The sequence below is a fragment of the Oryzias latipes genome, chromosome 16, assembly GCF_053564925.1.
Source record: "Oryzias latipes strain Hd-rR chromosome 16, Olatipes_Hd-rR_3.1".
Classification (NCBI taxonomy): Eukaryota; Metazoa; Chordata; class Actinopteri; order Beloniformes; family Adrianichthyidae; genus Oryzias; species Oryzias latipes.
In genome coordinates, this window is record NC_136252.1 from 23,808,152 (window position 1) to 23,821,726 (window position 13,575).

Genomic DNA, 13,575 nt, shown 5'->3' on the forward strand with positions numbered 1-13,575 from the left:
AAACACAACAGAAACAAAATGACAGCAGAACGTTTTAAACCTGCATCCAAACTGAGCATCTCTAAGTGGAAACAACTTTTTCAATCTCAACCGTATTGATTGCTTGTTGAGCAAGTTTTCACATTTGACACGTATCAGTCAGAACTTTTTTTTTTTTGCAGAAAAGAACAAAATCAGTTTTTCATTTTAGCAACAGTGGTTTATTGAAATCTTTTGAATTTTGTTCCAGATACAAGTATTTTATTGTTTTGAATGTAAAGGACACATCTTTTAAACAGCTAGAAAGGCTCCTAGATGAAGGGATGAAACATCTTGAGCGGTGCTGTGTTCCTTCCATCATCTGTGTCACACGGGTTATAGAAGGGAAACAAAGGAACCGTGACGGTTCCCATGGAGAAGGTGTAAATGGGCGCCATGCTGACAGCGTTATAGAAAGTCACCTCCTCTTTCTCACAGTCTAAGAAGACTCCAATACGAACGAGGCGGAGGGACACGTTGACTTTTACAGGGTTTGGGTCTGTGCAGGCCAGGACCGATTCTCCCTTCAGGGCCAGCGTCCAGAGCCCATTACAGGGGCCGCTGGCGGCCATCTCACCTCTGGGAACGTCTTCTCTCGCCACTCCCAGCCTCCACGCCGTCTTCCTGCCCACTTCCACTTCCCAGTAATGGCGACCAGTGGTGAAGCCCGGACGACCCAGCACACAGTAGTAATAATGGAACCGTCGCGGATTGGGCTGGATTTCTGAGATGTCCTTGTTCTCATCGAACCAAACTGAAGTGCAGGACGGGGACAGAGACAAGCTGGGGTGGGCTGTCTCTGGGTCAAAAGTCACAGACGCAATATCTACAGGCAGAAAAAATACATTCAACTCAAAGGTTGCAAAGTTTGTCATTGAATGATGTGGATGCTGCTTACTTGGATAGAGACAGCTTTTCATGTGTTTCCATATCCTGTACTGGATGGGACCGACAAACTGGCCGGAGCGAACCTCCGTGTCCACCTCGGCTGGAAGAACAAAGCTCACCTGAGACCTGGTTCCACATTAAGAGAGCAGAGAAGGACTGAGCAACAGGTTGCAGAGGATCCATCTAGTTATTTTACACACCACATGGAGGGATTGACGGGTGACAAAAAAGCAGACATACAGAGGAAAGAAACACAGAACTCTGAGAAACCTGCCTTTTTGTGAGATCTTGAATTTCCTGCAATGAGAACAGCAGTTGAGAGTTTGGTTACAACATAATTGAGGCTCCCTGTTTCATCACCACAGATACACTATTGACTGCTTTCATTTCCCCCTTAAATGAGAAATTTATTTTAATTTGCAAAACACGGTGAGCAGCCTGTTTAGTCAATCAATGTTTCAAATTGATCGAGAGCAAAAGAAATACTGCAGTTCTGAAGGGGATTTCCCTGCAGGTCTCAAGCTGAAGGAGCTACTCCCAAATTAGATCTAACTTCTAAATGTTCACGTCTTCCTTACTTTGAGCAGCTTGGGACTGTCTTCCTCTGCCAATTTGCTGTTGAGCACTGTGATTGCATTCTCCAGGTCTTTTCCTTGTGCAGCTATCTTCTTTTCCCTCTCCTTCAGCTGCTTTAGCTGCTTCTGTCTCTCCCTTCTCAGCCGCTCCAGATCCTTACACTCTTCCTCCTCCAGGAAGCGATGAAGGTTTTGAAACTCGGCTCTGATTTCTCGTTCCAGAGCATCAAAACTGTTCTGAAAGGTTCACAAATCTCATTACTCAGTTAATATGTCAGATGTTTTATGTGAATCCTAATAATTCTGTATAATATTTGAAAAATTAAAAAAACAATATGCACAAAATATACTGTGTTATTTAGTAGTTGAGTTTTTGTCAAATTAATTATATTTTATTATATTTGCGGTTTTGCAGCAGACAAAAGACGTACCAATAAGGTTAATCACACGTTAACTATGCTGAATTCTTTTCTTGATACGATATACATAATTTGCTTTGTGACCATGACATTGCTATTTACATTTTTTTGTTCGAGCTCAAAAATGACAAAGAAAACAGTAGAAAAGAGTTGAATTCTACTGCAAAAGTTTATACGTTTTTTCTTAAATAGAGAAAAAAAATTAAAAACATAATTTTCAGAAAACGCCCTAAAAGATTTTTGCCAAATACAATTAGACCTGTGTGCCATAATTTTCTTACTGAATGACCACAGCGGTAAAAGTGCTTATGAGGTTATGTCATCATTTACAAAACATGTGCTTGCTGGTGTTCTCTGATGATGTTGCAAAAGCATGTTCTGGTCAGCCTGAGGCTGGAAAACACTGAATGGTTTGTGATCTAAAGGGAGACATTCTGCAGGAGATGAACCAATCATCTTGATTTATCTGAAATGAACTGCAGGTTAGTTTAAACTGTCATAATCATCAACTCTAAAAATAAAAAAAGGAATGATTCAATTTTTTGTTGTGATTATTACATGACCACAAATTAAGAGAAACTTTATGATTTTTATATTTACCATTACATTCCTAATACTGACAATTCTTAGTACTTTTCTGCAGTTTCGCATCATTTTAGCATCATGTTTGTTCAAAAAAAGTTTTTTTAATTATTGTAAAAAACAATGACAAAAAAAACTGAACAGTCTGATCAATTCTATTACAGATCTGTTTTGTTTGTTGTTTTTGTGGTGTGACATGTTATTTAAAGGTTAAAAAATGATAATACATTAAGAGTACCTCTACTTCAACTGAGTCTATGTACGCCTCTCTTTCTGCTTCTTTGCATTCATCTACCCCGTGCTTGATTCTTTTAATAGCCTGGAGAAGCTTTTCCTGTAACAAAGCCACACACATGCGCACAAACACACAGACAAAAGAAATGTCAGAGGCTTATTGGTGTGAAAAAGGTTTAGTTTACTTCTGAATTGCTTGAATGTCATATATGAATGTCAACCAAATAAAAGAAATAGTTTTCTTTAAGAGATTTTAACTTGAGGCAGGTAAAAACTTTGAGAACTTACCTTGTATTGATAGAGAAGACTTTTGTTGCAGTTGTTGTTGGTGTCTTTCGTGTGATTTTGGTACATTCCAGTTTTCTAAATGTGTAACAAAAAGAGAAAGTAATTTTTGGGATACATAAAATAAAAGGGAAAGAAAGGGGCAGCAGGATAAGTTAAATAAAGAAACACTTCAATAAAAGAGGTTTGCCAGCATGATGAAAACAGCTGTCAGACAGGTACATCCAAAAATAAAACCAGAAAAAGGAAAACTATTGAAAAGCCCTGCTGATCAGAAGCAACAGTCCTACTTAAAATATATGGCTCCATTAAAAGTAGTGAAGAACTTTGGGGGGTGGGAAAGAAACAGATGACCAGAGCTGCCAGGAGGGCTTGCTGGGTGACTGGGTGGTTGGCAGCAGCAATTTATGGCAGCAGAGACACAGTTGGATCTATTTTTGTCTCCCTGTGTCTTTGGAAACAACAAACGCAGGCAGACTGTGACATATTGTGTTTCATATATGCAGTAGTTTTTCCTGAAAGGGAAAAAAATCATGTTATTTTAGTTATTTTTTAACTGTGCTTTTTTTCTCTCTGCGTTTGTGTAATATGGTGGGGGTTGCTGCAACTGAGTCCCACTCTCTCAGAATAGTGATTAATTGCCATGTGCTCCTTGTGGAATTACTACCTGCATCTCACCACGTTTCAAGAAAAACCTCCCACCATAGCATGCTGTTGATCTTCTCTTGTCTTAACTTTTTATATCTCCCCCCACCCCCATCAGTACCACATTGTGGGGAGTGGAGAGGGGGGGTTCTGGCTGTCGGCTATGGGTTTGTGCACCGAAGCAGTATCTCTGCAAATGTTCTTCATCTATAATTCATAATACTGGGCCCTGGCAAGTGCTGTGCTGAGCTAAGGTTAAGCAGCAGGCTCGATGCAGTACTCTATGCGGCAGGTGGAAAAACACAGACTGATTCTGAAAAAGTCTGCATTATGTCATGGAAGTTTATTTTCTTTTTCCATATTTTAGTTCTTGCAGGGTCACAAAGAGATATAACATTCCTGCACCTGCAATCTTCACAGACAGATCAGAAATGACATATTCAAGCTTTTAAGTCAATCAGGAATCAGGAATCAGGAAATCTTTATTGTTATTTTATCACATGATAAAACGAAATTAGGCTCTCTGGTCCCGGGCCAGCCGTTTACATTCAGACATAAATAAATAATATAATATCAATGTGATATCAATATGTTACGGTGTGGTTCCTGGTGAGTATTGCACAAAAAATACGTTTCAAATTGCACAGTATATTATATTAAGTATTGCACAGCCCTGTGATATTGCACTTGAAAAGTTTGTTGTCCATGGAGGGGGGGGGGGGGGGGGGTGCAGTGATCAACCGGAGTTCAGCAGTCTGACTGCTTCAGGGAAGAAACTGTTCCTCAGTCTGGTGGTCCTGCTCTTTATTCTCTTTATGCTCCTCAGTCTCCACACAACCATTTTAATTTTGGTTTTCCTGTGCAATATTAAAAGAAATAAAAAAAATAATTGAGCTGACTTTACACCAGCACCAAATATAATGATGGACTGATTGCGTACATTGGTGTTCAAATCCTATTTTTTTAAGTCTTCCTAAAAACAATATAGAGTAGGAGGTGGAAACACAAGCGGACTAATATAAATATGCACAACTGATTTACACAAAACTGTCTGACATTATTGTGGTGAGCTGTTTCAACAGAAAACTAGCATTATTTCTTAAATATGGGTCTTTAAAGGGTCTGGATAATTTGACGCAGTTAACATATCGACCTGTAGGTGGCGGTAACGTGTCTTCTTTGCTGAAATTACACCAAAGAACAAGATGAGGACGCACACATTATACGTAAAACTGTAAACAGATGTCGCAGAGACAGACTGAAAGAAAAGGTAAAGTCATTGAAAAATATCAATTTTTGCAAAATTTGCTCGTCTCTATGCTTGTCAATGGGTTCCTGTGGTATTATGATCTGAGTATCTGTAGTAGAATAGCTGTGAAAATAACATTTAGGCTAACGGAGCTAGCCTGTGTTTCTTTTAGATGATGATTTTATTAATAAACCAAATTAGGGATTTGAAGGTTTATTTTGTTTGTATTACAGAAATGAACGGACAAACGGACGTAGAAGTCGACTACAAGCGGAAATACAAAAACTTGAAACGCAAATTAAAGTTCCTCGTCTATGTATGAAAGCGTAATTTATTTTCAGAAAAAACAATCATAACACTTACTTTTCTGGACTATGTTATTAGACTAAAGGGATTTTGATTTTTTAGGAACAAGAATGTTTTCAAGAGGAGCTGAGAAGAGCTCAAAGGAAGCTGTTGAAAGTTTCCAGAGACAAAAGGTGAGAGACAGACAACGTCTCCTTAACTTCCACATGGTTACCAGTCAGTGAGGGAGTCTTGTCCTTTCCTCCACCAGCTTTCTTCTTGACCGATTACTGCAGTATGAAAGGGTGGATGAAGACTCCTCAGGTATTTTGTGATGGCACCTCAGACTGAATTGGAGACCTTGAACGAACTTCATGGTTCTAATGTCCCTCTCAGACTCAGATGCAACAGTGTCCTCAGACAACAGTGAAGGGGAAGGGCCCCGAGAGAGGGAACGAGAACGAGAGGGAGCAAAGAAGTAAGTGAAGTTTTCCAATAGATAAAATAGACAAATTTCACTCTAGTTTGTGGTAATCTACGTGATATTACCAGTTTAGAAAATAGCCTTTTTCAGGGTTCCCTTGTGTTCTTTTAAAGTCTTGGATTAAATATAAAAAAATCTTTAAAAGGCCTTATATTGATTAGAGGTGTAACTATTCATTTGAACAACTATTTCATTCATATCGTAAATTGTGGTTGCCGATATATTTCTTATCATGGAATCTATCCATGACAACTTTAGCCAAAAATCCAACCAGTGTGACTCAGAGATAAATACCTGGATGCTGAACTCAGCAGGTGAAGTTTTCCAGATTTCTTGTAAGATAATCAAGTGTAAATTAAATGTGTACAAATAAGTAAACAAGGATTATTGGAAAAACCTATTAACATTTGAGTTCCATGAATTTCAGCCCACTGTTGTTTTTCCACATTGTTAGAACATTCTAAAACACTGTTTGGTCACATGTCTTTGCTAAATTCAAAGTGTTTCCACGCATTTGACTGGAATGATGGATTGATAATTTTTTGCTGCCATCACATATGTGTTGTCCGCTGTTATGACACTTGGTCGTCTTTACTTTCTAATAAAATAAACCTCCATCCTCAATCCAAATGATATTTCATTTGGATGCTCAGGATTATCCATGATGGATACCAGCTTATTTAAAGTCCTCCTCTCCATCACCGATTCAAATGTGTCCATTTTACAACCGATTAAGGAGCGAGCTATTCGGATCAGTTTGTTAAGTTAAGTCTAAATTTCTACATTTATAATCTTCTTTCAGGAAAAAGAGCGGTCCTGGGACAGGCCTTTCTTCATCATCGTCTTCTCACCTCTCCATGCTGTCACGTTCTGGAGGAAACCCTCTGCAGTCCTCTGCTGCAGGACCTTACCTCAACACCGTGAGTTTCTGTCTTCTCAAGCCTCGCTTGCATTGATGCCATTTTCATCTTACCATCTTCAGACACGAGCACAGTTTTCATTTAGCTTTATTGTATTATTCTACCATTACTTCCCATGTCTGCCTTAATTTGTTCTTTTGTTTGAAATTTACGAGACTTTTCACTGTCTTTGCATTGTTCATTGTCCTGTGTGTTGTGTTTGTGTGTGTGTCGTGGGAACGGCTTTTGGCCATGTGCATGCATGTTCATGTGGGGATTTGGGGCCTTCATGTGCTGGGCAGATGCCCTTCCCCCCAGAGTATTTGGCACCGCCAGCTGAGCGAATGAAGAAAGAGAGAAAAACAAAGACGCCTAAAAACAAGAAAGAGACCACGGGGAAGGTGAGAGGGAGAGCGGAAAATAAGATCTTCAAATATGAAAGAAAAAGCAACATCAAGTATTACACTTTCTCTAAGGGTTTAAAAGACACTTTTAGGTGAATATTATCTTTTATTGAATTTATAAAGTTAGCATATCTGAATATTTGTAGTCATTTGAGCCCTCTTTTCATATTGTCAGTACAGTAAAATCCCCCTCTGCTCAGTGTTTTTATGTTTCACTTACATGAAAATTTTTTTTGTCTTCATCTACTTTAGGATTTGTGATTTGAAGTTCTTTGTATCTCCTTCATGTCATTCTCAGCACACTTTTTTTGTTGTTGTTACTGCTCTCAGGTTGTTACTCCAATGGCAGCAAACTACCCATCAACCCCTGCGACTCCTCCCACAGCCAGCGGTCCCTTCAGCTGGGTTCCCAGACAGATGTTCAGTGGTGATGCAGCTGAGGAAGAGTGTGAGAGCGAAGGAGACAGCGACAGAGGAGATGAAGACAGAGGGGAGGGGGACGAGGCTGAACTGGTCATAGACATCCCTAACGAGTGAGCCTGTGGGGTTTAGAGGTATTTAAAAACAAAAAAACTGTCAAAGCGATGCTTGTGTATCTGTAAAAGGAGTGAGAAGCACAGTTTCAAGTTTTCTTTTAAAGGATAGGATGGGACCTTAATAAAGTGCTACAAACTAACACTCCTATTCCATTCTTAACTGGAGATTCACAGACGTTTTTGGATAAACTGGTTTTGTTTGGTGGAGTCAGACACTGTGCTCCACCCTTTGTTTCTGTTGGGAAAAGCTTCCAGGGAATTCGGATTCAAATGAAGCTTAAAAACATCCCAACTGGTAAAATAAAGTGTCTGGTTTAAGATCTTCTAATAAAAGACCAAAAGCAATTTTACACTTAATATTTTCTTTTGTCATGGCGTAGCATCTGACTGCTAACTGTATGATCATCTTGTTGTTTTGTCTTGAATTTTGTGTTGCAGCAACTCAGATATGTAAAGGAAAGTCATCAACATGAAAATTCTGCTGTGCATAAAGACCTGACAAAACCAGAGCTCTCAAGTTTAGTTCTACCATGCTGAATAACTGCTGCTTAATTGAGTTTCTTTTTTAGGTTCACATTATGTCATGTGACAAATGACTGTTTGGATTTTTCCTTTAAGGAATAAAACAAAACATGACTCTATTTGGTTGCGAATTATTATTTACATGCTGTTAACCCCTTGAGGCCCGAGTTCATTTCCAGATGTAAAAAATTCCTTAAGTTTTTGTTGTCGTGTAGATGCTAAATTAAGGCATTTGTGGAGCCAAGGTGGTTTGTTGAGTATTTAAATCAATAGGCATAAAGGGGTTAATTTTGCTGTAGCATGTTTCCATTTGAAAATAAATTTAACTACAGAGAAAATGAAACTTTCCTGCTAAGCAGCACTGATCCCAGTGTTGTTATAATATGCATCTTGTTCAAATAAGGACATACCTTTCTGTATTTCCTGTACAGGCTCTAGTTTATTTTCAAACTTCAGTTGCAAAAGGGTTTATTTTAATAAAAATGTTAAAGATATTCAATTAAAAACAAGCCTATTTTAAAAACATGGGTTCTTTTCAAGGCTTCCCCTAGTGCAGAAACACTGTCCATAAAATTCTAGGTGTACTGTATAGTTTGAAAGGTGAACTACATTTTAAGCCTTTTGAGAAAATAAGGAATGTTTCCATGTTGGTGGGTGAATAGGACAGTGGGTTCAAGCAGCTCAGACATGATTGCTGTCTAAACAACTTTCTCTCTCTCTTGTCTGTGTTTTTCATCTCTTAAACTCGGTTTACAGATACCACAAAGCTGGTGTTTGCTGATTTAAAAAAAAAGCCAATAAATGACACTAATTTGTTTTGGATGACTAATAAGATAAGAATTGTTTCTTATACTTTGCTTCACTTTCTTTGGCGTGATGCCTCGCCCAGATCGTCACACCCTGAAACTTTCATTCCAGAGCCAAACCTGCTGCAGTCTTCTGTACTCCACAAACGCCATGCATTGCTGAATGCGGCAAAGTTTGGTCAGACTTTTCGTATTTGTTTTGCACGGGGTTTTCTCGTTGGGGAGCTCCGCGGGGGACAGACGACCCTGGCTTACTGCGGCTGCAGGTTGCCTTAAGCACTAAAGTAATCCTCTTGATGGCATTAACTGTGTTTGATATCGTTTCTGCTCACTCTTGTGGCCACTCAATAATAAATTATAAGATAACATCATCATTGCTGCCTTAGGATGTAATGGTTTTCTAAAGTACATCCTGTGCCAGTATCATGTCCTAACAGGCATGTTTCTAGCGTTTATGGCTGAGACATTCAATCCCCCCCCCCCCCCCCCCCAAAAAAAAAATATCTGGGTGTGACAAAGACCTGTAAACCTAGAGCCGTCAGGAGTTCACTGGCAAACCTTCACTTTTTCTCGCTCAAGAGCATGTGTGATGGACTTTATGAGTTTGGAATTTAAGTGAACGTCTGCAAATAGAATTATTTTTTGGGGGGAATGCAGACTGACAAGTAAATAGCAGGTGTGGGCTGAGCTTTTTTGCACAACAGAAAAGGGGAGTTGTAGGTGTAGCCATGGGGAGTGTGGGAGGGGTGAAGTGGAGGTACAGGGAGGATGGTGGGCGGAACTGACAGAGGGGGGTGAGGCTGTCAACGGAAAGCAATTGAAAGCGTAAGCAAGACTGTGCCTGCAAACCCTGCAAGTGCAGCAGACGGCAAAAAAAAAAAAAAAAAGGGAAACATGCTTGGAGAGCAGCAGAAGGACGAAAGAAGGAGCAAGTGAGGAACAACAAGCCATCAGTGGCAGGGGCGATCTTTTTCATCTGTGTGCGGAAGCTACTGGATAATTTATAAGCCTCTCCCTGTGTGTGTCTGAGGGAGATTTGCTGAGCTCACCACCACCATGCTGTGTTGTGCTGCTGTCAGTGCAGCTGTCTGGCTGCTGGCAGTGCTCAGCCTGGGCCTGTCTCTTCCAGCTGAGCACAGCTCAGAGCCAGGCTTCAACCTCTGCAGCCACTGCTTCTACAGACAGACGCCTCCTCGGGGAGCCTCCACGGGGCCTCTGCCGCGCCCACGCTGCCACGCTCTGCCCGGAGGACGGGCGCTCGCCACTCTGTCCAGGCCGACCTGTGACACAGCTGTCTACTCTGCCTTCCATCTCAGCCACGGATGGGCAGAGGGGGAGGGAGAGGAGGGTGAAGAAGAGCTCGTGGTAAGGACACATTTATCACACCGCTTCAAGTAGAAAAATGTCATTTTGAAGCAGTGATTTTAGAGGAATTAAACTATTAATCCTGCTCCCTGCAAACAGAATACATGTGTAAGAATGTGATCGCAGCTCTGGAAAAACTTGATTTTGAGGGCTGTTCTGGAAACTTTACTTTTCTTACATTTCAGTCAAAAGCATGGAATTTTTATTATAATGCATTCAACAAAACCCATCCGAGATCAGTCTGTTTCCAGTTTTACAACAATAACATTGTTTATAGACTAAAAGGGCAGTAAGTGGACCCATTTTGTCAGTGGCATCAATTAAAGGCCCATTAAATATTTGCTAGTATCCCAAAAAAACCAGACACATTTAAAATAATTTAGAATATTTCTACTTTTTTATTAACTTATTTTTGTTCTATCTCTGGGATTGAAAAGTTATATTGATGGACGGCCTTTGAATTATGTTTATTGTCGCAATGAGTTGGCCTGATAGTAGAATTGTCCTTTTTGGGAATTCAAACTGCTGAAAGCAGCAGCTTATAAAAAGTCCTGTTGCCAACTGAAAAGTTGGGAGCTTTGCATTCCTTGTCCAAGTAGCAGCTGAAAAATGCAGTCTTTGAAAAGCACTACAAGATGGTCGGAAAAAAAAAACCACATTTCTGTATTGATGCTATAGACGAAGAGGTTAAAATTGAATCAAATCAAAATCTGCTTTAACTCTTGAAAATGCTATGAAAATATTGCCTTTTAATCTTTGAGTATTTTTGTGTCAGGTGGAGGACGAAGGGGACACCATCACAGTAACGGTCCCGGCTCTTCTGAGAGGAGGTGGCCTCCCCCGTCCGGTCTCCTCCACAGACTCTTCTGCTCAACACTGGGACTCCACAGTCACCTCACTGGTTCGGTCAAGCATCCTTCCTCGGTGCAGCACTGTGGGAGGTGATGTCTACATCCTGACAGGGTCAGGAGGACTCGGGTTGGCTGATGATGGAGATGAGAGGTGTGGAGCAAAGCCGCTGTGGTCTGCAGTTTGCTGTGCTCTTCCAGACGCCAAGGGTAACTTCAGTGTGGCGTTAGTCAGAGATACAGAGGAGGGGGAGAGAGAGGTGAGCATGAAGGAGCTGGAGCAGATTCTAGAGGTGGAGGAGATTTTCTTTGAAGGCTGTGGTGGAGGACCAGATGCATCTGCTGCAACCAACGATGGTGACAATGGAGATGTTGACAAAACTAATTTAGACTCCACAGACATGGATTTAGAAAACATCAGAGGGAGTGAAGAGGAAAAAGAGGAAGCTGCATCAACCGCTTCTGAAAAAGTGGTTGTTGAAGAAGCTCAAGCAGAATCCTCTGATCCTGAGCTCAGCCAACAAACCCCAATAGATGCCATGAATTATGTGAACCTTGATGAGGAGGACTTAAACTCCACCAGCACTCTGGTTTACGTCCTGTCCACCAGCTGGTCCATCATTCAAGCCCCTCTGTGCCCTGTCTTCTCCACTATTACAGAGTTACCTGGACAGGTAATGCAGTGTTTTGCACAAAAGAAAACATTTCACACTGTGTTCTTTATGGTAAATACCTGCATTGTATCCCAAGAGTTTGTGACAAAAAGAGCTGAACATGTTAATTTTGTTTGGGAAATGTTATCTTGAATTTCACTGCAAAACTGCTTCTTTTGTCTTGACTCAGGTCGTCTACATCCTTCAGGAGGACCTTGGAGTTCTCTCTGCCCTTCCCGGAGACATATTCACCCTGATGCACCTCCTGACCTCTGACCTCCTCTCCTTGATAGGCTTTGCATCAGAAATGCTGTTAGGAATTGGGGAGATGTGCCTCTCAAGTATTTATAATTGCACTTTGTTGATGATGGGGGCCCTGTTGAATAGCTGCCTTACTGGGGTCAGTGGCATTGGAACGCTAGCTGGAGACACGGTGGGGATATTTGGTGGCGCTTTGGATAACATCTGGTTGGTGACTACGTTCTTTGGAGAATGGCTGTGGGAGCAGACTGAGGGTTATCTGGGAACAGTGATTTCGGAAACGGGGAGTCAAGCTCAAGCTGTAGGTGAAGGGCTGGGCAAGCTGACACTGAAAACTGGAAATGGAATTACCAATGTGTTCAGGCTGGGAGGGGGCTTGATTATGGAAATAGTGGAAATGACCATCGGATCAGTGAAAGAGGCCTTTGGTCTGGAATCACAGTAAAAATTTATATATAAATGTGATATTGAATAAACTGTTTCCCTCTTTTTCCCCCCCCTAAATTTGCTGCAGACAGAAAAAAACTCAAAATGAAGACCATATCACCTGATATGCCTTGATTGTCTTAGATGTTTTATATGTTATTGATTCCCTCGTCTACTTAAGTACCTACTATATTTGAGACTTAGATTTAAAAAATAATATGTGCCCACACTGACCTTGGAAGTAGTTGTTTAAATTTATGGGAAATTCCAGGATATACAACTTTAAATAAAAAAAATGCATATTTTCAGTTGTAAAGTCATTTTTTTTATATTTTAATATGAAAAGTTTTACTTTCATTTGAATTATATCTGCTATTTATTTTAATAGAAGAAGAGAAAAACATACTTGCCGGGCCTCACAGTGTTGTAGTGGTTTCTCACAGTGGTCCTGGTTCAAATCCCAGTTGAGTCCTTTCTGTGCGGAGTTAGCATGTTCTCCTCATTCATGCATGGGTTTTCTCTGGGCACTTCAGCTTCTTTCATAGGGGATTTGGTAAATCTGAAATTGTGGGTATGGGTGCTTATATATCTACAATGGACTGGCAAACCATCCAGTGTGTAAGCCATCTTCACCCAACAGTGGCTGGGATAGGCTCCAGCATCCCTATAACCCATGAGGAGATTAAGCCGGTTTGGAAAATGGATGGATGGGTCATAATTGACCAACGTCTCACTGTGATTTACCTATTTTATTTATTTGTAAATGATATTTTACTGTTAATTTTTGAAAAAACAACAGTTTGTTTTTTTTAAATAATTTTGATCTTACTACAGCAGAAATGCTGCAGGATAGAATTATACCCTTTTTGTCGCAGATGCACGTAACGTTGTAAGTCAGTTATAACCATTGATACTAAATATGAATTTAGATTATTTTTTTCATCTTGATTAGACAGAGAATAGGACTTGGACTTGAGTCTTGACCTTAAGGATTTTAGAGTCTAAGATGCTTTATATGATGTGTGTATAAGGTTTTATTTGTGTGTTGTTTTTTTTTTTTTACCTTTTAGGAAAGTCCTGCTGGATAAAACAATGAAATTACTTCACTGTTATCATTCTGTTTTTGTTTGTTTTTTTGCTCTAATGCAAAAAATAAAAATAAAGCCAATACAAAACTAATTGTTTTGTATT

At 40.2% G+C, this 13,575-nt stretch overlaps 3 protein-coding genes across 5 annotated transcripts; 2 read left to right on the forward strand and 1 right to left on the reverse strand.

The window, feature by feature from the left end:
* Nucleotides 1–177: 177 nt before the first annotated feature.
* On the reverse strand, nt 178–5,555 carry si:ch73-54f23.4 (zinc-binding protein A33). 2 transcript variants are annotated; one of them, XM_011485481.4, is made up of 7 exons: nt 5,416–5,555; nt 3,005–3,079; nt 2,721–2,816; nt 1,485–1,718; nt 1,181–1,203; nt 917–1,032; nt 178–844 (listed from the first exon to the last, which is right to left on the reverse strand). In XM_011485481.4, the coding sequence occupies exons 2-7, from the start codon at nt 3,068–3,070 to the stop codon at nt 291–293; spliced, it is 1,089 nt and encodes a 362-aa protein (XP_011483783.1). In that variant the 5' UTR covers nt 3,071–3,079; nt 5,416–5,555; the 3' UTR covers nt 178–290. The 2 variants fall into 2 exon arrangements, with proteins under 2 accessions (XP_011483783.1, XP_011483784.1); XM_011485482.4 differs by lacking the exon at nt 5,416–5,555 and adding an exon at nt 3,292–3,394.
* Nucleotides 4,776–8,444, forward strand: ino80e (INO80 complex subunit E). 2 transcript variants are annotated; one of them, XM_004077998.5, is made up of 8 exons: nt 4,776–4,916; nt 5,129–5,211; nt 5,304–5,374; nt 5,452–5,504; nt 5,577–5,658; nt 6,467–6,584; nt 6,866–6,964; nt 7,298–8,444. In XM_004077998.5, the coding sequence occupies exons 1-8, from the start codon at nt 4,889–4,891 to the stop codon at nt 7,502–7,504; spliced, it is 741 nt and encodes a 246-aa protein (XP_004078046.1). In that variant the 5' UTR covers nt 4,776–4,888; the 3' UTR covers nt 7,505–8,444. The 2 variants fall into 2 exon arrangements, with proteins under 2 accessions (XP_004078046.1, XP_004078048.1); XM_004078000.5 differs by lacking the exon at nt 6,866–6,964.
* Nucleotides 8,445–9,562: 1,118 nt separating this feature from the next.
* LOC105355960 (uncharacterized) lies at nt 9,563–13,563 on the forward strand. Its single transcript, XM_023964452.2, has 3 exons — nt 9,563–10,196; nt 10,972–11,718; nt 11,888–13,563. Exons 1-3 carry the CDS (start codon nt 9,888–9,890, stop codon nt 12,401–12,403), a joined length of 1,572 nt encoding a protein of 523 aa, XP_023820220.1. The 5' UTR covers nt 9,563–9,887; the 3' UTR covers nt 12,404–13,563.
* The last annotated feature ends 12 nt before the right edge of the window (nt 13,564–13,575 follow it).

What these genes read in the sequence shown, in the direction of transcription:
- si:ch73-54f23.4 (XM_011485481.4), bottom strand. Translation starts at nt 3,070, where the DNA reads ATGTACCAAAATCACACGAAAGACACCAACAACAACTGCAACAAAAGT. An exon ending in GTCTTCTCTATCAATACAAG is followed by an intron (nt 2,817 to 3,004) that starts GTAAGTTCTCAA and finishes GCTTTGTTACAG; the next exon opens with GAAAAGCTTCTCCAGGCTAT. An exon ending in GAAAAGCTGTCTCTATCCAA is followed by an intron (nt 845 to 916) that starts GTAAGCAGCATC and finishes TTCTGCCTGTAG; the next exon opens with ATATTGCGTCTGTGACTTTT.
- ino80e (XM_004077998.5), top strand. Translation starts at nt 4,889, where the DNA reads ATGTCGCAGAGACAGACTGAAAGAAAAG. An exon ending in AATTAAAGTTCCTCGTCTAT is followed by an intron (nt 5,212 to 5,303) that starts GTATGAAAGCGT and finishes TTGATTTTTTAG; the next exon opens with GAACAAGAATGTTTTCAAGA. An exon ending in GAACGAGAGGGAGCAAAGAA is followed by an intron (nt 5,659 to 6,466) that starts GTAAGTGAAGTT and finishes ATCTTCTTTCAG; the next exon opens with GAAAAAGAGCGGTCCTGGGA.
- LOC105355960 (XM_023964452.2), top strand. Translation starts at nt 9,888, where the DNA reads ATGCTGTGTTGTGCTGCTGTCAGTGCAGCTGTCTGGCTGCTGGCAGTG. An exon ending in AGGGTGAAGAAGAGCTCGTG is followed by an intron (nt 10,197 to 10,971) that starts GTAAGGACACAT and finishes TTTTTGTGTCAG; the next exon opens with GTGGAGGACGAAGGGGACAC. An exon ending in TTACAGAGTTACCTGGACAG is followed by an intron (nt 11,719 to 11,887) that starts GTAATGCAGTGT and finishes GTCTTGACTCAG; the next exon opens with GTCGTCTACATCCTTCAGGA.